This window comes from Coloeus monedula, assembly GCF_965178545.1.
Source record: "Coloeus monedula genome assembly, chromosome: 21".
Taxonomy (NCBI): domain Eukaryota; kingdom Metazoa; phylum Chordata; class Aves; order Passeriformes; family Corvidae; genus Coloeus; species Coloeus monedula.
Window position 1 is genome coordinate 6149158 of NC_138801.1, and position 24997 is coordinate 6174154.

Below are 24997 nucleotides of genomic sequence, written 5' to 3' on the forward strand. Positions count from 1 at the left end.
CAGAGCAAGAAGAATCAGTGTGAAGTACCAAAAAACCTTTATTTTTTTCCCCCAAACCATAACAACATTTGACATTATATTGATTTTCTCATGTATTTGTTATTTCTCTACGTTAGGAACCAGATACAGAAAATACAAACACAATCTGTTGAATCAAAGACGGCACAGCATTCCGTTAGAAAAAGAACCAAAAAAACTAGAGGAGCAAGATAGAAATGGTGAAAAATAGTCATTCCCTCCAGCCCAAACTCTCCAAGAATCATCATCAAAATAGAGCAGAGGAAGTAGCTTCTCTTTCTAAACGCACTTCTGCTTTAAGACAAAAGTTAGATTTATATTTAGATTTTTCAAAGTAAAAAAATGTTAAACTATCTTTCAAACAAATTTGGAAGTTTGCATAGACCCATTCCCTTTCCAAAAATATCAGCCATCTCTCTATAGAATCTGATACAAATCGAGTACGCCTCAGCCGAAGGTCACCAAGCTCAAGTCACATTCAAGAAAATAAAACATGATCTCCCCTTCCCTTCCCTCCCCCCACAAAAATATGGGCTCTACCGTTATTCCATGTGTTTGAGGCAAGTTACCAGGCTCAGCCGCATCCCTCGCTCAGAGCTTCATCCAAATTCCTTTTCATTTCCCAGGTTTCCACGCCCGCTGCCTCCCGGCGGGGCAGAGGCGCTGTGGAGGCAGCGGGATCGGATGGCGCAAGGAGGGGGCTGACGGACACAGCTCTCAGGAGGGAAGTGGGGGGAATTTTGCATTCATCAATCCCCCCCCCGCAGCGAGGAAGTGGCTTTTCAAGGACAAACACCTGCGACCAGGCAGAGTTTGTAGGAACTTGTCCCTGGGGACTGGCCTTGTCCAAAGGGCTCAGTCACCAGAGCAAGAACTCAGCTAGAGACCAGATGGGGCAGCAGAAACGGGGCAAGGAAGGGTGGAGGGGGGGTCTGCAGCCCCCAGGTAAGGCAGCGAGGAGGGGAGGGGGAGCCCCTCGCCAGGAGGGGTTTAACCGAGGTGCTCTAGCGTACCTGGAGTGAGGTTTTCCCAGAGGTTCCCAGCAGCAGTACAGAGACCAGCTGCACTGCCACCCACTTAAAAAGAAACAGCAACGACAAAATAAATAAAAAGTCAACCCCTCCTATTCGGATGAGAATGAAATACGTATTTCTTCAGGCCTCCGCCTGGTTCGGAACCCTCTAAAAACTGAAGCAAACATTTAAAAGGGCTTGTTAACTTTCTGTAGGGGGCAAAGTGATGTGGCAATGAGGGGGGGAGAAATCACACGCCTGCTGCCCATCACTCTGAAGGTCAGGACAGCACGAGGCCCCCATTTAAAGTGCTGACCATACAAAAGATGATGATGAGGGAGCAACATCCTTCTCCCGCTTTTCCCATCACAATTTCCAGCTGAAACCCATCTCCTTCACCAACTAACAACTAAGCCTATTCTTTTGGACACTCAGTTTTATATTGGTTTTAAAAAAAGAAGTTAGTAGAAAAGTTACACTGAATTTCCTAACACTTTGCAATGTGCTTCCACCAACTAAACATCTAGAAACTGGGAGAGCAGAGTCCACACATTTTGCCTGATCCTGAGACTGAAGCAGAGAGCCAGCTCTGCTCTCCAGGGCCAGCCAGGCATGAGCAGCCCTACTCGTCAGCATCAGACCCAGGGGATGCAGAGTCTTGCCAATAAGGTCCTTTTACTTGTTTAAGCCACCTCTGAATCCCCTGAGAAGGGGAACAATGTGGGGAAGAGCATCCCCCCCTCAGCTCCCCTGAAATAAAATAGCAATGAAACAATAATGCAGTCAAAAAACACCAGCCTGCTGGGTTTGTATAAAAAAAAAATTCCATAAACTTCACAACAAAAAAGAAAAACCCAAGGAAACTAGCCAGCGGTTTGGGTCTGGAAACTGATTCACTTCTTAAATGTTCAAAGTCCAACGAGGAACAGGCAGCAGCAATGCCACAAGGAAAAAAGTGCTTGTGAGACGCAGCTTCCTGAGGCAGCAGCAAGTGCGTGGGACAAGTGACCCCACAGCCACCACCTCGGGTGTCCACGGCTGCCTCAGGACTGCTGGGCATTGCTTGTGCTGGATGTGCAGCAGGAGCTCTGCATGGGATCTACAAACAGGAGCAGACTGCTCCTTCCTCCCTCTGGGTCTGCTCCGGGTGCCCCAGCCCCAACTGTGCTGCACAAGGCTGGATGACCAGGACTACTTACTCACTCAAAATCAGGGGCAGGAGAGCTAAAAAGCCACACAAAGACCAGGACCTGTGGAGTCATTAACGTGGACACAAGGAAGAAATACCCTATGAGACACAGTTATCAAAAGTGCAAGCAGTGATGTGCCAAGCCACTGGAAGAGAAGCCCAAGACATGCCCAGGTTGGCCACAGCAATGTGATGGAGCAGGTTATGCCTCTGCCAGCCTGGGAAGAAGAGACCAGTGCTCTCAAAAGCTCAACTGCTTCTCCTCTTGCTTTGCTGGAAAGATATTCCTCCCCCTGTCCCACTGGGGATTTTGTGACAGGCCAAGCTGCCAGTGCCTCGGAGCAGCTGACTCTTGCCAATGGAGGCCACAAGAATGCCCTGGGATCCCAACTGCTCTGACAGTGACTGCCATTGTTTTTCATGGGAACAGAAGCAAAGCAGCAGAAGTGAGCTGGGTTTTGGCCTCTTTCCTGGCTTATGTTTGCTCCTTTCAAGTCATGGTTGGATCTGATTTCCTGAGGGGCTTTGTTGGCCCCTGGGGTGCAGCCAGACCCTCAGCTCTGCACAACCATCCACAGACAGGGCAGGAACAGCCACTGCTGTCCGAGCCTCCTTCTGCCCTCACCCTGACCTGAGCAGATGGTCAGGCCAGGCCTGGCTTTCTGGCAGTGCTCCAGAGAGGGAGAAAGACAAGCAGTTCTCTCCTTCCTGCAGACATGGGCACCCCAGGAATAGGACAGGATGCTCAGCAGCCTGCAAGTGAGTGCCAAACCTACCCAGGCTGAATGAAGAAGAGATCGCCATTAAGAAAACCTAGCAAGTGTGAAAGAGCTTTTGTTCTAGACAGTCTCAAAAGATCCAACACTTTTTCCCTACATGAAACCAAACCAAGGTGTTGTCTATATCCCCTTTTTACCCTAATTCAAATTTAGATTCCCTTTGAAGGGAAAGGGTGGAAAAGATGCATATCCTATAGTGGTCTGTCCAAACACAGAAAGAAACCTCTTGACTCAGAGAGAAACCATCAAAACAGAGTAAGCAAGTGTATAGTTTTGCCACACTGCTGAGCCACAGTCTCCTCCTCAGTGGCTACAATCTGATCCACTGCTGAGCACCCTCCTCATGCAGCATCCTTAGCTAGAAGGGTAAAAAACCCACTAAATCAAGACCTTTTCATTCCTTGTTTCTCATTCTGCCAGATTCCCTTTTCCAATAGCTCATCTGCACGCATTCTGGCCAAAGGGACCACAGTTAATCCCCCTTTTTTTCCTTCTTTGAAAAGAGGCTTTACAATAACTAAGAATTTGAGCAACGTGATCAGTTACAAGTCTTTCCTTGCTGAACAGAATGTGTGTGCCTGTGCACACACTCACAGGTGTCAGAGGGGAGCAGATTCACAGCCAGGTGCTGGAGTGTGGAATTGCTCTGAGGGCACGGCTGCTGAGTGCTACCACAGTACACTGGCAAAAGAGGAATGGGCAGAAATAGCTTATCAGCTGAGGGGCTCTGTACAGGGAGGGCTGCAAGCACAGCCTGCTGGTGGCCTACAGCCGGGGGCTGCCCAGATCCTCACTGCCAGTTCGGCTGCCAGGAGAATCTCCAAGTGGGAGCTGAAAGGGATTGACATCTCTGCCACACACTGCAAGGAAAAGTGTCAAACAACTGCAGGAACCAAACCCAAAGAAGAGCAATTGAAAGATCAACCAAAGAACAGTTTGAAGCCTTGTCAGAAGAGTTCACTCACCACAGAGCAAGTCAGAACAGCTGCTGTGGCTAATGCAGCAGCAAACACCCATTCTACCCTTGAAGGTAGAGACAGTAGCTTCTCCCCAGCCCTAGAAGGAACCAGCTCAGGCACAGATGTCTGCTGACATGGCAAGAAAGGCCAAGCAACACCAAATCCCTTACTGGCTCAGGCCAAGAGAGGCAATCAACATCACCACCACAACAGAGAGACCACTGCAGTCAACTGCATCCAGCTCTGGCCCAGGGAAGGGCTGTCAGATGAGATTCTTTTCACAGTCTGAGAAGGGCAGTTCCCTTCCTGAGCCAATGAAACAAGAAAAAAAAAAAAAAAAAAAAAAAGAGGCTTTGTATTCCAAGCTCCAACAGGACTATCTGATGAATCAGTCCAGAAAACACAGATTATACTCCTGGAATAGTGAGTAGAATCCTCCTCCAGGTAAAATCTGTAACCTCTAAAGTGCTCCCTTTAATGCTAGTTGATGAACACCCCCTTCCATGCCCAGCAGTGGAAGGGCTGCTGCAGTCAGTGGTGTGATGAGCACTCGCATTTAACCGTTCACCAACTCCCAGCTAGATTGCAGTAGTTTTCTGAAATGCACTTTTGGGAAGTATTTCCTATGAGAAGATGTTGTCTGGGGATGTGAGGGTAGGAAGGCAAAGTGTACCCCACAGTATACCTTGTTCAGTAAAACCATTGCCTTGGAAGGTGATGTTCCCTTGCAGAGTCAATGGATAAAGCATCCTGCAAGTGGCCATGTCACTGTGTCCCCAGCAAGCAGCTCTGGGTTTGGTTAGAATGGTTTCCCCCACCCCCAGTGGTCTGAAGAGTTCACAGTGGTATAACCCAATGTTCTGGGGAGACAGAAGCTGAGAAGTCCCCTGCTGCAAATGAATGGGTGGAATGAGGGATGCAGATGAGCAACATCCTCTGGGACTAGCCCAAAGATAAGCCACACAGACTGAGCAGGAACAGGGGGAAGGTAGGCACTGGAAGGACCAGCAAGCAGAGAAGGACAATGCCAATGCAGGGAAAGTGCATGTTTCTGGAGTGGTCTTGGAGTGGTTCTGCAGTGCAAACATATGGAGAGGGGCATGGAGAAATCCCTTCTGGAATGCTGCATGAAGAGAGGTAAAGGTTGGCATCCATGTGGCAGCGGACTGGGTAGGGGGCCTGTGTCCAGCAGCTCTACCCTGTTCTTCACATTTAGTGGGTTTCAATCACCACTGGCTCGTAAACTCCAGATGAGACCCTGGGGAGGCAAAGGGGGAGATGAAGAGGGCAGGTTATTTTCCAATCATTTTGAGCAACTAAGTCCTGATTCAGAGCTCTCCACTCTCAAACATCATCTTCTAAGCTCACACAAACCACTGCCAGTAACCAGTCAGCCTTGTGGAAAGTCAGTCCCTGGAGCACTGAGAGGACAGGGACTTGGCAAGTCAGCAATACAGCACTGGAGAGAGCTGGGTGTGACACACGAATCCATCTAAAGGACACAAAAAAGGGGGAGTATCCTATCCAGAAAAAAGAGCCAGTGTGCCTGGCTTTACTATGCTCCCAGTTTTGTTACTAACTTGATACATCTTTGCATTACCATTATTGCTGGTTTTACTTCAACTGAGGAGGTGCAATAACGCCTCAAACGCAATTGGCCAGGAGCTGTACTAAGAGCTATAGTGGCAAGAAGAAGTTTTATTGCTCCAGAAGGCTTTCACGAGAGAACAAGCCCTGGATGATTATGGAAGAGGCAGAGAAAAGGGACAATAAGAGGCAGGGAAAAGAGACAATAAATCCCACTCTGCCACAGTTTTGCTGCAGGCCAGCAGAAGGCAAAGCTCCCTCCTTCAGGAGCAAACGGGAACCAGCCTCTACCATTTTGTCCTTTCACTCACTTCTGTTCCTGGGTCTAACAACCAGGATCCCATTATCCCTCTGAGCTCCTGCTGAGAACTGCATTCATACTCTAGTGCAACTGCAGCCTGCCACCAAAGGGATCCCAGGGCTATTAATGTGGGATTAAAGCCACCATGCAGCACATGATGTTTAGAAATCTCTCCTGTAGCAAAAAGTGGAAGTTTCCTAGGTACAAAGCTCACTAATCTCTCTGGAGCCCCTCTGTCTGCCAACCTTTTGGGCAACCTACCTGTTTCCCAGCTGAATACCACTCAGCGTAGTTGTTCCATCTCTGCTCACAAACAACCTCAGGTTACTGTCTGCAGATAGAAAAGGAACACAGACATCACAATCCAGAACTACCGAGGCTGCCAGGAACTCCCCTTCCAGACACACAATCAGCATGGAACAACTGTGTCTCAGCACGTCCACACTTTCTGGTGGTGTTCCCACAGTCATTGAGCCCCTGGGAACTCATCTCCTTGCTCCAAAAGGGAGCCTCGCCAACATGAAGCTTTGGAAGAATAAAGGTAGAGGTATTAATTCAGTCTTATTCCTCCAGCTGCCTTTTTAAAGGCAATTCCATTGATGCAAGTTCTCCATCAGCTTATACACATCTGAACTGATGAGATGTGGGGCCTCACACTGCTTTTGTAGAGTCACTAGAGGAGAAACTCGGCCTGTTCTGCTAGTGAGAGGCAGCTGCATTCAGTCTAGTTTTAACTAAGTGAGGTGTAAATCCTCATATGATAAGAGTGCTACCATGTGCAACAATTTAAGGTGATTAATGGTAAATTAATGAAGCACAGATAACAAGCTAGGCTCAAGTTTAAAACTTAACAGAAAATCTCAGATAAAGTCAAAGATTGATTTCCATGCTAAACTGGAAAACGAAAGTGAAAACAAATGCAGTTATATTATTAGTTTTCTCCTAACAGATGCTGTGACTGCAATGGAGAAAACCCTTTCTTAAGCACTCTGACAGACCTGATCACCAGCACATGGTAACCCATGTTTCTGTAGAGATGTGCTGTTCCCCCTCCAGCTGTGCTCTCCTCTTTTGATAAATACTGACCCAGGACGAGGGCCACTAGAGCAGTGCAGACAGCTGATGCAACTCATTTCCACTGCACTGAGAATCAGTATTTTTCCTCTCTCTCCCTGCTCATTTGAGCTACTATTCAATCTCTGCTGTCACGAGTGGAACAGCAGCAAGTGCTATGTGTAAACGCATGTGCAGCTCTCAAACCCACGTGGTTTATCTACCACAGAAACATCCAGCAAGCACTGAAAGCAAATAGCTCTCAAAAGGAGAAGGGAGCCCATGGCAAATCAGATCTGACTGTAAACGCTTGGCAGCCTTGCGAAAGGAACAGCCCAGACATCCCCTCTGAGACTTCTCCTCTCACCTTCAGTATTGCTGACATCTGTGAAGTCCTGACTCTGCATTATCTTCTCCACTATATCATCAGCGTCGATCCTGGTGTCATCCACTCGGGTTGGGTGACTCTCCATTGAATCCTTTTTCCTCCTGGTGGGAGGAAAAACTTACTCAGCCTTTCAAGACACAGACTTCTATACACAGTCCCCCTTCTCTTGGCCACAGTCTCCTCCTCAGTGGCTACAATCTGATCCACTGCTGCCAGAAGACAAAGGAGCAGGCTCTGTCTCTCCTTCCCAGAGAAAGGTCTTTGCTCCACAATTACTCACCGGGAGGGTCTGTCCAGCAGCAGGGGTGGTCTGGGAGGGCGAGGTGGCTTCTCCAGTTTGTGGTCCCGCTCCCCCTCAGGACACTCCACGGTCATGCTGAGCCCCCCGGACGCGCTGCTGCTGGTGGACGTGTTCCGGCGGTGGGTCAGGTCAGACATGCTGGAGGAGCGGGAGTGCTCCGTGCTGTAACCTGCCAACACAGAGGGATTACAAACCACATCTGCTCCCCTTCCTGGCAGAACAGCTTCACAGCAGCATTTCTGCTCCTGCACACAGAGGTTTAGACATCTATGAGCTCATCTGCAGAGACTGAACAGGAGGCTGGTATTACAGAGCAGGGTGAGAGAGATGGCTGCAAATCACTCTCACAGGAGCTCATTGCAGGAGTGAAAAGGGATGTGACCAGTGCTGGCAGAGCTGTGTGGATCAATGGTTACCAGAGATCTTGGACTGCTGGCTGGCGTAGCTCGAGTTCCGCGAGTGCCCTGAGTGGAAAACTTCCTCTGGGCTGGACAGGTTCTGATCTGGCTCTTCTGGGACACCTGCCAAGGAACAAGAGGACACTGCTTACACCATAACCAAGCCAGTGCATGGTGCACTGATCAGCTGGGAGTGGAGGCTGATCTTGGGATGACAGATCAAGGAAAGGGCAAGTCTGATGGCAGAGCCCTGCTGTACAGGCCAGCACAGGGCTTACAAACACCCAGGGAGTAGGGAAGACCACCGTGAGCTTCTCTATCAAGTTTATCACTATTTCTATCCAGCAGGTGAATTTACAAACATCTCTCAGGCTTGTAGCATCTAGAAGGACAAGTAGTGTGTGAAACTATCCACGGTTACAAGCATCAAGCTAAGACCAAGAAAGCATCAGATGGCCACTGGCAGTGAAGTATTACAACCTCTGGGTGCTTCTGTTACTACCTGTCCCTTTCTATTACTTGTGAGAGAGCCTGTACCATTTAAATAATCTCTGAATTTGATCCAGACACTTCATAACCTCTGCTCCTTTGCTAGCCCTGCTTGTCTCTCTCTTGCAGGAAGCTTATCTGGGAGTGCACAAATGTAACACACTAGCCAGCTTTTTAACACCACCACTTGCACCCTGTGCTCTGTCACTGAAGTGATGAGACTCAAGTGCTATTTTGGTGGAGTGTATCTGCCTGCACATTTGGAATGTGCTAGGAAGGAAAAAAACTGATGTGAAAATGCAGTGCCCCTGAAAACAGGCTCATACAGAAGCCAAAGAACTGCATCAGCAGCTGGAACAAGGCCACTAGACCTTAAACCAACCTCTAAAACCTTCAGAGGAACTTTTCTAGAAGGTAAGTCTAAGCAACAGAATGGCTGAGCGCAGAACAATGGTGTCACTGAACACAGTGGCAAGCAGGGATGAGTGCAGTGCATGAATTATCAAATCCCCAGCAAAAAGAACAAATTGCTTTATCTCCGCTAACAGAAATATGGATGTAGCAAATATTCTACCTTCCTCAGTTACACTTAGATGGCTTTGTTATTCTCAATATTCTTAATGAGCAATGGGGTTGAGGATGGGTACGGGAACACATGAAAAATTAAAGAGTTTCTGTGCTTGCAACTGCTGGGAAAAACAAAGGAGTGTCCAGGCACAGCCATGCATTGCACGGCTCCAGGGTAGGCATTCAGACCTGAGCTGAGAATGGCAGTTCTTGGCTTGGTCTGGCGCAGGGAGCCAATTGTGGAGGAACTGCTGCTGCTGCTGGTGGTTCCCTCGCCCTTGCAGGTCAGCTGCAGGGTAGAGTCCTGCCCCGGGATGGTGATGGATTTGGCGGTGGAAGGAGGCCTGTCATCAGAAGGGAAGGAGGTTACAGACTGCCAGGCAGGCAGCAGGCATCGTTCTGCCTACCCCACCTTTCTCAGCAGGGGGAAGCTGGCAGCTCTAAACAGCAGCTCAAATGGGATGTTAGGTTTTGTTTTCCTACATCCAAGACTGGTATCTTCCCTACCTTGGACTGCATTACAAGAAAAATCATGTTTTTGAGGTAAATCAAGGCAAAAAGGAACCATTCATTCATTTATACAGGACAAACAGGCTCAGAACTTGCACTGTCCTCCAGGACACCATCCAGAGCTGCCCCTTCCCCGCCAACATGTGTCCACTGGCCAGCTGGCTTCACAAACAGGAACCAGTTTGCTGTTGTCCCACTCTCAATTCCAGCTTCCTTTCTGCTACACCTCTTTGGCCAAAATGAAACCTTTTATCCCAGCAACCCAGTCCCCCTATTGCACTTTTACAACAGTTAAATAACCTTTCCCTTTTTTAACTGACTGTTAAACTCCTTTCTAGTGAAATGGAAGTGTTTTTCCAGCGTCATAATTATTTTTCTGGTTTTCTGCAAGCTCGCAACATCGCTTTGTAAATGCTGACTGCAGGGCAGAGCTGTGAGTGCCTGGAGCCCCCCTCCCTTCCTCCAGAAGTGCTTTTGGGTGGAAGCCACAGCATGTGCAGCGTGGCAAACTGAATATTCCTGTTGGAGCCCAAACCTCCTTGTAACCTGAAGTCTGAACTAGAACTAATGGATTGTATTATGGTTTTTAAGTGAGGAGTGAGAAATAAAAACTTTTATTTGTCTCATGCAGAGCTCTGAGGGAAGATGTTACATGAGAGGGGACCTTTGCAGTATTTTGGGAGAGAGAATATTTATTGTGGGCAGCTGAATGGCTATAAAGCTTCCAGGAAACTCAGAGCATGCCCTCACCAGGAAAAAACACTCCCTAATCACGTTATCAGTGATTTGCATACACCCAGGTGCTTTGGGGACTTTCCTTCACAGGTTTTTAAGGCTTTTACAACCTTAAGCAAGCAAACTGTTCCTGCAGGAGCTGTGGGAGCAGCCCCTTGGTCTGTCAGCTCAGCTGCTCTGCCCCTTCCAACAACCCCAGCAGGAGAAGGTTCATGGACTGCTGCAGAAAATCAGTGCTTGGAAGTGATTTCCCAGCACAGTATAATTCCTGCCTACCCCTCTAATGAGTGTCATTTACCAGAAGCTCTACTGATCAAGGACTATTCCACATGCAAAGCTTCTATTTTTAGATATTTGCACATCATCAACATAAAAGAGAAAAGTGGGAATGACTGCAAAAATCCTTTAAGAAAATTAGGAGGTTTGACCTTCAGACTGAATCTACTTACATTAAATGGATATTTATATCCTATTCTGTGTAATTTTCAGGCATTCTAACAGTGGGACTTGCTTCCATTGCAAAGGAGCAACAGGTATTTTGTCAGACATTATTACCAGACATCCTAGTGCCCTAGATTTAAAACATCTGTTACTGCTATAAAGTTACAGTTTAAGATATTAAAAACTTATTTATTACACTTCCTTCTGAAGCAGAAATTCTTCAGAATCAGATGACACTGATTTTGGGTTTAAAAATACCAGAAGATGCTGCAGCACTATGAAAAACCACTCACAAAACAAACCTACCAAAAAGTATGCAGCATTTTTAACAAGAACTTGAGCTAACTTATACACTTCAAGCTAGCTCACACCTTTTAGCCCAGAATACAACTGCTACAAGAGTTGGCCTCAAGGCAAAGCTTTTTTCTCTCATACTGTTGGGAGGCAACATGAAATATTCCTTTGGGTGCGTGGCAGCCCCGCTGTGTAGTCACACACCTTCCAGCACACCACAGCAGGGCTGGGATTGTGATACTGCACTGTAGTGTGAGGGAAGATGTGGCCAGGATATTTCTTAGTTGATTCACCAACAATTCTTTAAGCAGCAAAACTGCTCCACAGCCTAACTGTACTTATGCTTTCCTATCATTATGCATAAAAAAACCCCCCACATTACTGCAATTTCTCTGCTAATTAATATAAGTTGTGAGCCCTGTAGAAAAAAAAAAAATCAAAGTGATTCAGCCTTGAAGTATTTTTGTTGCTGTTTCAATCTGAGACCTTTATCCCCCATAATATGTACTGAAGCATGTCCACTTCCAAGACTGTTTTCTTTATTGACCTTTCTCCTCTTGGAGGTCAGTGAAACCAACCCCAGAGCCATGAGAAATTCTATCCTTCAGGCAAAACATGAAGTTTGTAATCAAAATCTACTGGTTTCCAAAACCTAAGCTGCACCAGCAGGGAAAATAGTGTGCACAGCAATAATCAAGCTGGGAAAGCCAGAGAAGAGAACAAAACCAATTAACAGCACAGGCTGGCTATACTTTTCTGGCTGATTCAACCAGTTTTACTGTACTTCCTAATATCAAGGGCATCTTTCCCCCTCTCTTCATCAATTTTAGTGTCTGCCCAGAATGGGGTACACCCAGGAACTCACGTTTTGAAGCAGGGGTCCCCAGAGAGCAGGGACATTCCGATCGTGACCTAGAGAGGGGACACAAGGCACATCATTAGCCATGCTGCACTGAGCTCCTCACTTCACAACAGCCAGGAAGTCAAGGGCTAGGTGTAAACATCAGCAAGATCTAGCTCCTTTCCCAAGCAAATCAGTTTCAGGGATTTCACAAAGTATTTTCCTCCCTGTCCCAAATCCCTAGCATCAGTAAGTGCAGTGGTTCAGCAGGACACCAGCTGGGCCATTCTGACAATGCCTCGTAACCTTTTCCCTCCCTCCCTCCCTCCCTCCCTCCCGTTCCTGGTTTCTTTGTCAAGGGTCACTGCTTGGCCAAATCGATGCCGAATTTTCAAAGGGCAACTTTGATAATGGGAAGCTTCCCAAGTCAGTCAAGCAGCACAAAAGCAAAATCCTGTCTCTGTACATAACAGGACCTTCTCTCAGGCCTGGCACTGCTCTCTGATCTTCCCAAAGTCCTGAGTAGGATTTCTACTGTGTAAGTATTAGCTGTTGTACCTTTAGGATGGAGTTGTCCTGTCGGGTATTCTTAGTATCATATCCTTCCAGCAAGCAGCAACGGACAGTGGATCCAGAGCCCGCAAATTCTGCCAGATTTAGATCAGCAAAGCCCAGCTGTAGACAAGAAAACATTGGAGGGGAAGGTGAGGGAACAGAAGTTACTCCATAAAGGGATACACAGTGTCACACAGACCAAAGGGAGAGAGCACATCTGTGAGCAAGGGCAGAAACAGGAGCCAGGACACAGAGTGGTGGCTGTGAAGATTCCTGTTCTTGAGGATGGGCAGGGTGACCTTCCTAATCCCAAGACAGAAGGACACTTGGAGGCCTTCAGGAAGCCAAGCCCACATGGAGGAAGGGTGTAGAGTAGTGGCCAGGACAGTGTTAACCAGCCTGCAGCCATTGCATAACCAAGGACATGGAAGGCACTAGGTCAACGATGTGGAAAAAACAGAATCACACATACACAAACATAATAAGGCAGTCTTTGTATTGGGCCATCCCAGAATGCAGTAGAGCATGTGAACCAGGAGATGAAAGGATATTGTTACAGGGGAAAGTGACACCATACTGAAAAAAACAACTGAGACTTTGGGCACAGAGCTGGAGGCCCAGAGCCATGTGGCACTGCCCGTGCCTCGCCCTTCAGAGGCAGCTGCTGGGCTGGGCAGCTCCTGGAGCACTCCTCCTCAACACTGCTAAGGTTTAACTAGTAAGGGGTATGTTTGACAGGCAGAAGGGAAGAGAAATATTTGGAGAGATTTAGTTGTGAGCTCTCCAAATCTTCTCTAACAAATGGGAAGCAAACAGGGAAGGTGACAAAGCTGAAGATCACAGGCATTTTCAAAAAGGGCACTGATCCCTCCAGAGTAAATAAAAACACAATGAAGAGCACCTTTGTTTTCCTGCCCTAATCCCTGGTGTATTAACACAGTGTCTCAAAGGAAAAGTTACAGCTTCTTTTATGCAGAGCTTTAGGAATAGAAAGCAGTTGAGTCTTATCTCATCTGATCAGGAGGACATGCTGTACTCCGTATTTGGCCAAAACATCCAGGTGTGGAACATCTGCGTCACATCAACAACAGCTCAGCTCCCAGGAGAACAGAGCGCACAGGTGGAGCAGCAGCAGGTCATTCTGTGCTCTGCAGCACATCCCTTCTGCCCTGCTGTTGACAGCTGGATGACACAATGAGAATCCCAACAGTAGCACCATACTAAGGAATTGTGGTGCCTCTGTCAGCTGAGGGAGCTGATAGATAGTCACAGCACAAAACAGTCGCTGCCTGAGGAACCCTGGCTCCCACTATCCCAAGTGAAGAGTCTAAACCACAGTCTGCTCAAGATACAAGATTGAGGGGGAAACAGCAGCAAGATTAATATAGCTGCTTCCTTCATCCCATTCTCAAAGGGGAACTTCTGATGGCAAATGAAAAAAAATAGGATAGAGAGGGAACCTTTTATCAGCAAAAAAGAAGGAAAAAAATAACCTTTCACCCTCTCTTCTCACTTCTTAAGAATTCCATTTAATGCAAGTGTTTCTTCAGCCCTTGCTGCAGAAATTTCTCTGTCTCTTCTAGCCAAGGGCTATGCCGTTTGTTAATTATTCACAGATAAGGAAAAAAACAGTGAATTTTTATCTCTTAGAGATAAACAGGACAGAGGAAAGCCACAGAGGGAGATGTAACCCATCACTGTGACAAGGACACAGCACCACCACACTAGGAGAACAGCACAGCACAGGGGTGGCCCAAACCCAAATCCCTCTTCCTCCACCACAGCACTAAATTCTGAGAGGAGATCGATACTGGAGCACAGAGTGTGGGAGAACCTACATGGTATGCTGAGGTCAGAAGCTCTTTCAGGAAGCAGACTCCCAGTATATAGAGGAAAGATCCCTTAACAAAAGGATGTTTTCAGATATAACCTTTCAGAATAGTTTCCTCAGTTTTCCAGCCAGCTGATGGTGTTTCTTCTCATGGAAAGAGTTTCCGCTTTATCGGTCCTTCCTGTCATCTTCCGCTCTGTCACCCCTGACACCGAGGTGACAATCACGTCAAACCCAAAGGTGTGCAAGTCACTGGAAACTCTGCCTGGAGCACAAACAGCCCCATCACCCTCAGTCCCTGCTGACAGGAGACCAGGTACAGAGGGCATTCATAAGTTTCATTTTCCTCTGCATCTGCTGCCATGACGGGAGAAGTTCTCAACTGAATTAGGATAGTTTAAAGAGGTGGGGAGTCATGGTGTAAAATAGGAAAATAGTTGCATGGACATGCACCACAGACTTCTGCTAGAAACATTAGGAAGCCCAAATCAGTTCCATCACAAGGACCTGCCTGGAACAAGCCTGGTCCACAGGGCAAGACTGCAATCACTCTGTCTGTTGTGGGATCCCTCATTTCTGAGCTGCTTCAGATCACCCTCGTGGAGAACACGTCTGTCTTCTTCACAGGAGACCCAGCAAGATACTAGCCCAAGAGATGACAAGTACTTGAGATTTGGTCTCCAGCTCTGGGCTGGAGAAAATCAGTCTCTTTTAAATGCCACTAAACACAACTGGAGACTGAGCGAAAAGGAAGTAGGTTAGAACATGACCTGAATAAGCTCTTCAGGTTAACTCCACCATAGAAATGTGCTTTCAGGCTTCCTTTAACTCTGCCTTTCCAAATCCTGTTGAAAGCTTGAGGATGGACATTGCAGGCGGCATAGGCTGATGCACTTACTATGTCTCTTCCTCCAGCTATGCTGCTCTCCCTGGACATGCAGTTCTGCAGAATGAATAACTTCCCCACAGTGTGAATTTAGTGAAAGAGAAACTGATGGCCCTAGAGACCATGTCCTAATTAGCAACAAAAAAGGAACAATGTGGGCAGCCACACTGCCTTCTCCCACCTGGCACAGCAGAACACAGGAGCTAGTGCAGTACACCCTTCACAGCCAGTTGCCTCCATGGCCTCAGAAAGGACATTGATGAGAAGGAATTCTTACATGGCTGTGCGTGACCAGAGCGTCTGTTTATTAGAAACCAGCACAGTGACTCATTTTCAAACAAAAATGATTTTGGGTACTGTGTGACCTCAGTTTCCAAGCCAACATTGTCTCTTCACCCAGCAGAGGAGAAGGGGGTGGCCCATTGTCTGTCCCACAGCACAGGCAAGAAAATGCGGGGAAGAGAAACCAAGACTAAGATCCCTGCTGATCCATTTGGCTTTTGCTTTGGTGTCTCCTGTGCTTTGGCAGGCAGTGATTTCTGCTGTAGGCTCCTGCCTGCACTACCGAGGCAGTGAGGTGCCTGCTCCAGCCCCAGCTGGCTGCTGTGCTCTGGAGAACAGAACTGGAGTCTGTTTCTTTATTAGAGACATGCTGCCAGAAGCCAGAGAGTTCACATCTGACTCAGAACTTCCCCAAAGTTTGAGGACATACAGATCATCTCTCCAACCCCCATCTCAAATCCACATCCAGTGCAGTCTGGATCCTGTCCCAGAAAGTCGAGTTTTTTGGGAAATCTCTTAACTCAGACTTAAACTAAGAACCAATGAGCATCTCTCCAGATTGGCCCACTCAGCAGCCACTGGTTTCTGATGGGTGTATAACACTAACAGGAGACAGGACCATGATTACTCTGCTACATTTGCCCTTTCTGTGCTCTTACCTTTGAGTAGGTTTTTCCGCCCTTCAGCTCCTATATTGGGAGACAAAATAAACAGGAAAAGCAGCTATTATATGTGCTGGGGCAACAGGGGGAAAAGTCATTACTCAGTCCTGGAATCTGCTCTCAGGATTCACAAGCCTCTCTCTCAAGGGTTACCACCACCTTGGTCGCTCCCACCCTCCATCAAGGACTCTTCCTGGAGAGGGAGGCTCTGTTCCTGCATGTCCTGTCTCAAAACAATCTTTCCTTCTCACCACAGTCCAATGCAATTTTTCTTGCTGCCAAAAAGCAGCCAGTAATCCATTGCCAATACACTACTGGTGGTACTACCTGCCAGAAGCAAAGCTGGATGCTCACCTTACGGACAGACACTCGGCAGATGCAGGGGTCCAGGAGTCCTGTGGCAGGGTTGGCACTCATTTTACACACAAATGTGAATTTCTTTTTCCAGCGGACACAGTTTTCCTGAACTTCCTCTCTATGAGAATGGAAAAAAAAAAAAAAAAATCAAATACAGGTACAAAGCCAAATCAAGATCAGCTATTAAGTAAAGATCCTCTGCAACAGCTTGGTTCACCTGAAACTGCACCACACAAAGGTGTTAGCATCAAGCTTTTCACTAGTCAATACAGGTAACCTGTAACCCAGGTTACAGAAATACTAATCATCTCATCAACAGAATTTGCCTTTAAAACTCTCACAAGCTCTCTGACATTTCCTGCTCAGCTGGTTTAGCTCATTCACCATCCGGCCTGGATGGAGCAAATCTCCATACCCAAACTGGGCTGAAGGTTCACAAGCTTATCTCCCTCCAGCATGTCTGTTTGTACAGCCCCTGCACAGCAAATATGCTGCGTGCCCTGGATGGCCTGTCCTTCCCTGCTTCTCAGGCTGGGACTAAGCCAGTGACGATGGCCAGCTCGAAGGAGGACAAAAACGCATGTGGTAATGCTCGTGGTGCAGGCAGACAGGGCCACACCAAGCAAACACCGCGCTTCAAATCCTGCAGGGGTTCAGCCAGGGAAGAGGTGGTTTTGCTTGCACAGCTTCTAAGCAGACCACCCTGATCTTCAGGGTGAGTGGAGAAGGAGGAAGAGAAGAAGCCTTCCTGAGTGCAGGAATCACTTCAGGTACAGCTCTGGCTTCCACACAGCCCTCAGGGGAAGCTGGATTTCACCTTTCCAAGGAGGCTGGTTCAAAGGATCCTGGAAACAAGGTGTGTGGGTCCTTCCATGGGGCTCTGGTTTCCTACTGAGCCTCTGCAGGACCTGATCCATTTATGGCTCAGAGCTTGGCCCTCAGCCAGTTCAGTTCTCAGAGTAATGAGGCCAGGGGGAGGAAGGGAAGGCACTGCTGACAACTGTGAGCAAGCAAGTTTGACTCTTATCTCTCCTCCTAGCACAGGACAAAGGGGCAAGGGCAGCTGATAAACTGTTTGCTTTAGCAGGGAAAGGGAGGCTTCCCACCATCTGACCCAGGCATGGTGTAAGCCAGATGGATTGGTGGCAAAGGGGACAATGATCAGCCTTGGTAGTGTCTCAACACCCAGGAAGGAAGGGGAAGAAGCTGTAGCTCACACTGCCATTAGGGCAATCTTGAGGTGAGCCCAATGGGACAGATCCAGGGACTCGATCCTAAGCCAGGAGCTCCCTGCTAGTCCTCCAAGACATTCTGTGGGACCAAATGTACGAGCCAAGGCAGACACAGAGAACAGAACAGAAAAGGAGTACTTGACAAACAACTGAAACCTGTAATCCTCTGTAATGCAGATAAAGGCTGATCATCCCTGTTTAAAACAGGAGAAAACAGAAGGCAACAATTCCTTCAAGGTAGAGAACTTAAAGCCCTTCCAGACAGAACTCAGGCTCACTACTGAAGTCAGTAAAAAGTGAGACATCTAAGTGCCAAAATTACCTTTGAATCTGGGATTATTAATTCAAGATGAGATCTGGTTCTCATTACTCCACTCAACTCACCCCAGCTCTCTCAGACAGGAGAAGAAACACATCCAGAGGGATTAAAAAGGTTTTACCTGTAATAAAATATTCACCATGCCTGACAAATTAGGTGTGTGGCATTTCAAATATGCCTTAAACCTGACTCAATAATAGGCATCTTAAATGACCTGAAGGAAGGAAAGACTCAAGATACAGATGAGAAAAGGTATGCAACAGAATGGAAAACCACCTATCAACACGTGCTTCAGGAAGACAAGGCAGGTACAGGGGGATGCAGGAAACACTGAATATTTTAGCAGCATTAGTCACCTTTGAAAAGGAACTGCTATTTTCTAGAAAGCAAGGCTAATGCTAAAGCTACTACCAACACCAGAGCTCCAAGTGGATACTAGAAGGCAGCTACAAGTGAAAGATGTTCAATCAGACAGCAGCACACTGGTGCACACCTTGTTCCCAGCCCTGGTAGGAGCTCTAACTCCTGCCAGACGAGAGCATTCATGGGACTAAGCTCCAGCTCCCAGATCTCAGAGCATATGCTCAGCTCCCACAGCTGCAGGATCATCAGTGGGATCACAGGCTGCACCAGTATGAGAGTTTCCTTACTCAGGAGTTCTTGCTTGTTTTACAATGCAGCCATGATTAAGCATCTGGTGGATGCTGCTAAGTCCAGTGAAGGCTAATTACTTCAAATCGTGGTAAAAAGTACTGATTAGCAATAAAGAGCTCCATAGCTAATTTGCCTTTAGCGTAAGCTCCTCTAACAGACATTCTACTTCTTATTAAGGATGTACATTGGCTTTCCAGAACTGCTGTAGATACTACACAGTGCAAGAGATTAGGAAAAGGATTTGGGGGTGTTATGTTACCCACAGCACTGTAATAATGAACCTGAGCTGCAGGTGCACACATAGCATGGGGTTTTTATGTCTTTGGAACAGTCGGCACAGGGCAAGAAGGAGTTGATAAGACAAAATGGTAAGACAAAATCCAGAGCTGCTTTCCAGTCACAAGTTTCAGTAATTCAATAATGAATTTCAACCTTTTTTTTTTTTTTTTTTTTTAAGGGTGAGGCCTGGGTCTGTATCATTAGGCAAGCAAGCAACAACTCTATTGTTTCAAAATGAACTCTAAAAAATTAGTTCCACATTTCCAAAAGATGGCAAGTGGAGAAGCAATGGGCTTTGCCTATCCACCTCCCTTCAAGCTATCGTTCGGCTGGTAATTAGAGAACACTAAAATAGGGACAAAAAGAAGGAGAACTCAGATGATGAGCGGTTTTGTATTTATCCCTGGAATATTCTCTAATGTACAATTAGGAACCATCATACAGAAACAAAAAAACACCCAAGAAGCATGATGAGGGCTGCACCGAGAGGCGTTTTCTTCCATCCTAATCACAAGGCAACTAAAAGTAAAGCAGAAACGAACAGCTTAAAACCAGAAGTGTCTAATTTTAAGTTTTACTCTGTATTTGGAGAACCAGAAATAGTTCAGACCAATGCCAGGTCTAGATGCCAATTCAACGGGTCTTCAGAAGTTTTATTTTAAAAAAGCTGTCTGTATTATTTTGCAAAAAGACTCCCAGAAGGTTGAATCCCTGCCAAGCTAAGCTTTGCCCTCTTCTGACTTCAGACTTATTCAAAGCTGTGTAATTACTCTTTCCAGACCTAAATATACCTCCTCAGAATAAACCAGTGGAATCCTGTGTCAGCTTTTGTGAAAAGTGGAATTTTGGAAAGAGCTTCCTGAGTTCTTTTAATCCTGGAGCTGCTCATCCACCTCCAGCTTGAGGAACAGTTTTCTGCATTCCTCATCTACCATCCCACCCCTCGAGAGAAGATTTACCAGAAAAAAGAGCAGCTGGAAGATGCTTCACCATAGCATGGTGAGAATTCAAGTAATAGGAACGATGCACAGCAGGGACCCACTGCTTTACCTGCTTTTGGAGAGGCAGCAGTGAACTCAGGGAAGCCTCCAAGGCCACTTTGGGTTCAGATCTCACACACAGCTCTGGAGACAGGCAGAAAAACACACAACAAACAGACCTTAAAGAAGAGAGGTTTCCCAACCATGATTTTAGTGCCATGGACAGACTAGCACTGTTACAGAAAGCCACAGGGCTCACTCTGAATTCAACTTGGTAAAGCAAACACTTCTAGAAAAAAGCCACGTATACAACCCATGCTACCTTGGGCTACTGTGAACCTCTTTCCCACATGAAAACCCAGCTAATGAAACACTAGAGCAGAGATTAAAACTTCTATTTACAGACTCAGAGCTGAGTTGTGGGTATCAACCTTCCAACACACCACCTGCTGAAACACTTTTGCCTTGCTGAAGCATTTAGAAAAGCAGATGTTTCAATCTTACTTTATGGCAGTTGTCACACATAAGACAGTGTGTCATAAAAAGGTCACAGCCTTACTGGAAGGGCTGCAGCAAGAAAAAATAGTTTTTAAGATCAAATGTTTCAGCAGAGCAGTGTGTCTCAGTCTGATGTTTCATGCGCAGGGGCAAACGCAGGAAAACCTCAGGCTCAGTGAGACAGTATAGAGATAAGCACACACGAAGAGCTTCTTATTCAGATTTACTCCTGCTTGTTACACAGAGGGGAAGGGTAAGCTTTCCTATTTCTGATGCTCAGTCCACATGCTCACTGTTCCCCCTCTGAGATGTGGATCTGTGTCAGAGCCTTCAAGCAGAACTAATCCCCCTTGCAGCAGACCTAGTCCTCTGCACCCTCCTCCCTGGTTCACCACTGCAGCAGGAGCAGCAGCACCTTATCTGTTAAGACACAGGAGAGATAAAACCATTTTAAAGAGGCTGCCAAGCCAACTCCCAGCTCAGATACTTTTAAGTGCAATGAAAAACAGCCCTTCAAGGGGCCCTGACACCCACCAGCAGTGGGTCTTTTGAGGAGTAAGGGAACACAACCCCTGCAACGCAGGTACAATCCCCTCAATCACAGAGAGGGATAAAGAAACAAAAATTCACATTATTTCAGCAGATTGCAACTGAAAGGAATCTTCTACATCATTTCTTTACACAGCTCTGCTTTCATCTGCAGAGACACTGTTAAAACATTTTCATCTAATCCCCAGCACTTCCAAAGGCTGAATTAGAGCAGAATCACTGACATTCCCTTAGCTTGGCAAAGCCTGGAACAATCCTGCATTTTGCTCCAGAGAAGACAGTTACTATTTTAACCAGGTTTTCCAGTGCAAAGCTGTAGGAGAGACCTTTGGTATGGGCAAGGAAAAATTCCTGAAAAGCCTGTTTTGAAACTGACTTTCTAAGATGCTCAGGAACCAGTATTCACACCCCAGCGTTCACAGCACACCAAAATATATCCTATCCTACTAACACAGCAGGTCCTGCTACAAACAATGCCTAATCACTGCCTGTAAAACACAGGCATTACAGAAGTGGGTGAACATACATATGCAATACAAAGCAAGTCCTCATTTAGCCATTAGCTGGTTTAGATTTACAATCCAGAACCTGCAGGTATCTTCAAATAATGGGCTTAGGACAGGGCACTTCACTGCATTATACACACTATTAAAGAAAAATGCAGCTCTGAGGCTTTGCCATCCAGATGCCTGGCAAGGAAAAGGAGAGAAATCCACAGTGAGTGGGATGCACTGTGGGCAGACAGCACAGGAACAGGTCACATCAGTAAAGCTTAGGGCTGCCATGATCTGTTTTATGTTGTTGTCAAGCTCATGGAGGCCAAACACAGGTAGGAAAGCAGAAGCAAACACAATGCAGCAATAGGTGCTGGGAAGCTCAGTGGAAACATATCCCAGGAATGAGAAGTGACCCACCATATCCTTTGGGGGACATCATACAGAATCATAAAAACTAGCTGGATACACAATGCATGAAATCCTAGTTTAACCTAGAGGTGGACACCTGCTTTGTAAGTCTACACAGAGGGGTTTTGCTCAGGTCTTCCCTGAGCAGAAGCACTGCAAGGGCTGCAGGGAACTCCCAACAATGAAGTTACTCTGCTGTGCCTGAGCTTACATCACTGGCCAGAACAACTGCCAACCCAAGGAGCTGGACGTCTCCCTCTGCAAACAACCCCGTATTCTCCAGCTGACAAGTGCTAGTTGTTGTTCAGTAGACATGAGCAGTTATGATGGAAAAATGGCTCAGAGACAGATGATGCAGACTGTGTTACTGAGAGAACTAAGCAAGCCTTTGTCATTTGAAACAAGTCTTATTTGGATGTTTCACTGCAAGTGTTTTAAACAAGGGTTCAGCAGTAAGGTCACTGCATCTACCACCTACTCGCAAAATTAACTTTTGAACTCCCAGAAAACCGATTCCAAGGGCCCATGGTGAAGAAGGACACCTACCCACACCTCCCTTGTGGCACCATTTTACACCTGATTAGTTCTTCATTTGCACCAGAGCAGTGATATGTAAAGGCTCTCAAAATGCTAAACGTGTACGCCAATGCTTTCAGAATGAAGCAATTGCACAACCCAGCATTTTTCAGGGGGAACAAGGCAAGCTCCAAAACTTTTGTAGGGCTTCACCTGCTGTCTCAGTTCTACCTCACAGCCAGAGATGGACATACATCCACTTCTGCTGTTCACTGGCAGCTGGGGAGGTGGGGAAGAGTGAACGGGAAAGGAAGAGTAGGGGAAAGTCAGCTCAGGAAATTAGATTCCACTTACGCTGTTAAGAGCACAGGCTGCTTAATCCCTACTTGACTGGACATGAGACAAATACAGGAAAAAGGATTAATGGCAAATGTACAGGAAAAAAACCAAAAAGCTAATGGAAGAAACCTCAGTCACAACTGAGAAACCAAGGTAACGAACAGTCAAGGAGGCTTCACTGGGGGACAGGGGATGATGACGACAGCACCAAGTATGTGAAAGGCAGCTGAGGAAAGAACCGGAGCAAAAAAAATGAGGCGAGCGTGAAATAAAAACAAGATTCAAAGAATGATTTAGAAATCATCCTTAGGACTAAACTGGTATCTAGCAGGCAAGGTATTGACTTTTTATGGCTTTAACCTTATTTCCAGAAGAAGCCTATTTCTGTAAAGCACAGCTTTGGAACTGTGTGTTACAGTTCCCTCCAAGGCAGTGATCAATCTTGATAAAGGTCCACCAGTACAAGCCAGGGAGTGATAATCCCTCCTGGAGAACAGGGGTGGCAGTCAGTCAATCACCAGAACAAAACCTTCCAGCGTAAGCATTCCTAGTTGGGTATTAACAGTTTCTCTGCAAGTAATTCAGTTACGTCTGGACTCCAGTCACATGAACCCAGACGTGTCTTTTGTAAGTGACAGACATGAAATGCTGCGCCTCATGCACTGTGTCCCATAGGCAAGAGCTTTCCGGTGCAGTGCAGCCCACGTGCTCCAGATCACTGCACTGGGTAGCCAGGCTCTCCAGTACATTCAGGGCTTCTCAAACCATTGGGGGTTATTCCAGAAGAAATATTTCCAACCATTCCTTGTATCTAAATCTTAAAACTATAAAGCTCCTCCTAACATGAACTACGTTAAAAATACTATGAGAAATGAAACAATGGAGGTTATTAAAAAAAATCACATGCTGCTGGTGACCAAGTGCTACAGGAGAACCTGCATAAGGGAACAAAAATTGTGCCAAATGGAGAAAGCAAGTCACAGAAAAATGACCCTTTAGAACTTAAGCTAAAGAACAAGTCAGATGAGTTTTGGAAGGGTAAGCAAGGGTGGAGCAGGGAGAAGGCATGAGGAAATAATTCTAACAGACTTGGCTGCAAGCAGCAAGGGATGGGTACGTGGCACTTTAAAGATGGGACATGCCTGGCAGAGCCACTGTGCTTTAAGGTATTTGTAATTTACATTCTGTCATCTTGAAGCAAAGAAGAAAAGCTGGACATCAGGAAAACAAATCCAAGAAGGGAGTGTAACAGTAAATGCTGTGCAATACAGCTATTGTTACACACTGTGCAGAAGGCAGGCCAACCCAAAGCAACACATATCCAAGGACTTCTTGCCACATCTACAGAGCACAAGCTCTTTTTGGTCTGAGGCCAGGGATGTGTGCCAGCAGCAAAAACATCACAAGCAAAGAACCACCAAACTCTTAAGCGTAAAGAAAGGAATAACTGGATAGATGACTCGGTTACTAAAACACAAGTCGGTAATAACGTGCATATTAAATGCTGAAAGACGCATTTGCTTTTTTTGAACTCTCATCATGCACTGAGTCACCACACCAACTCCTACTTCCATTGTTCCGACAGACTATGTCGGAGCTGGGTTAGCCAAGAATGAGCCATGTGCCACGCTGCCAAGCCCACCACCAGTGCTTTCCTCCCGTAAGTAAATCCACAAGGATTTAATTTGTTTAAAAAAACAGAACAGGTCTGCCCTGCAGATTGCACTTGAGTCTGCCCAGGCCAGCCACCAGCTCCCACACTCAGGCTGTTGTATGTCAGTGGTCCCTTCTCCAGCCTGGCTCACATGTATTGTTCCTCTTGCTTTGTGCTGCAGAAAACTGGGCTACCTTGCAGTTCACACCCAGCATGCTCTGAAGAACTTGTCTAACTCTGGGCCTAAATACCTCTTAGGTCTAATGGTCCACAACTACAACCACTGAACAATCAAATGTGCATAAAACAGGCATGAGGGCAACTTAACCAAGTTACCTCTTATGAACTCTAACCTGTACCTCCTGTCCAGGTTAGACTTGTTAGTTAGTTAGCCAGCTAGACTTAGAGGGATGAAAAAACCCAAGCTGAGAGAATTCCCTGTTACTGGGGGATGGAAGGCACAGAAGGAGGGGTGTTCAGGCTCATTACCAACAACTGCACAGTAAACCCCACAAAAGTTAAAACAGGGTGAAAAAAAATCCCAACTCTTCCAGGGCCTGTTGGCCCTTTAGACAAATCACAATTCAAATTTCCCCTGTGGTTCTAATAGATCGAGGATCTAAAGCTTCAGAAGGT

General features: G+C 46.6%; 1 protein-coding gene across 1 annotated transcript in view; it reads right to left on the minus strand.

Moving 5' to 3' along the window:
• Positions 1-563: 563 nt before the first annotated feature.
• The window catches only part of EEIG1 (estrogen-induced osteoclastogenesis regulator 1), a 35569-nt gene continuing 11135 nt past the window's right edge, over positions 564-24997 (minus strand). Inside the window, exons 2-11 of the mRNA XM_082295039.1 lie at positions 16434-16554; positions 16077-16106; positions 12422-12538; positions 11888-11934; positions 9232-9386; positions 8005-8109; positions 7568-7757; positions 7267-7388; positions 6108-6177; positions 564-5216 (exon numbers count right to left, since the gene is read on the minus strand). Of these exons, the coding sequence (XP_082151165.1) occupies positions 5171-5216; positions 6108-6177; positions 7267-7388; positions 7568-7757; positions 8005-8109; positions 9232-9386; positions 11888-11934; positions 12422-12538; positions 16077-16106; positions 16434-16554 (1003 nt within the window). The 3' untranslated portion in view covers positions 564-5170. The remainder of the gene's footprint in view (positions 5217-6107; positions 6178-7266; positions 7389-7567; positions 7758-8004; positions 8110-9231; positions 9387-11887; positions 11935-12421; positions 12539-16076; positions 16107-16433; positions 16555-24997) is intronic.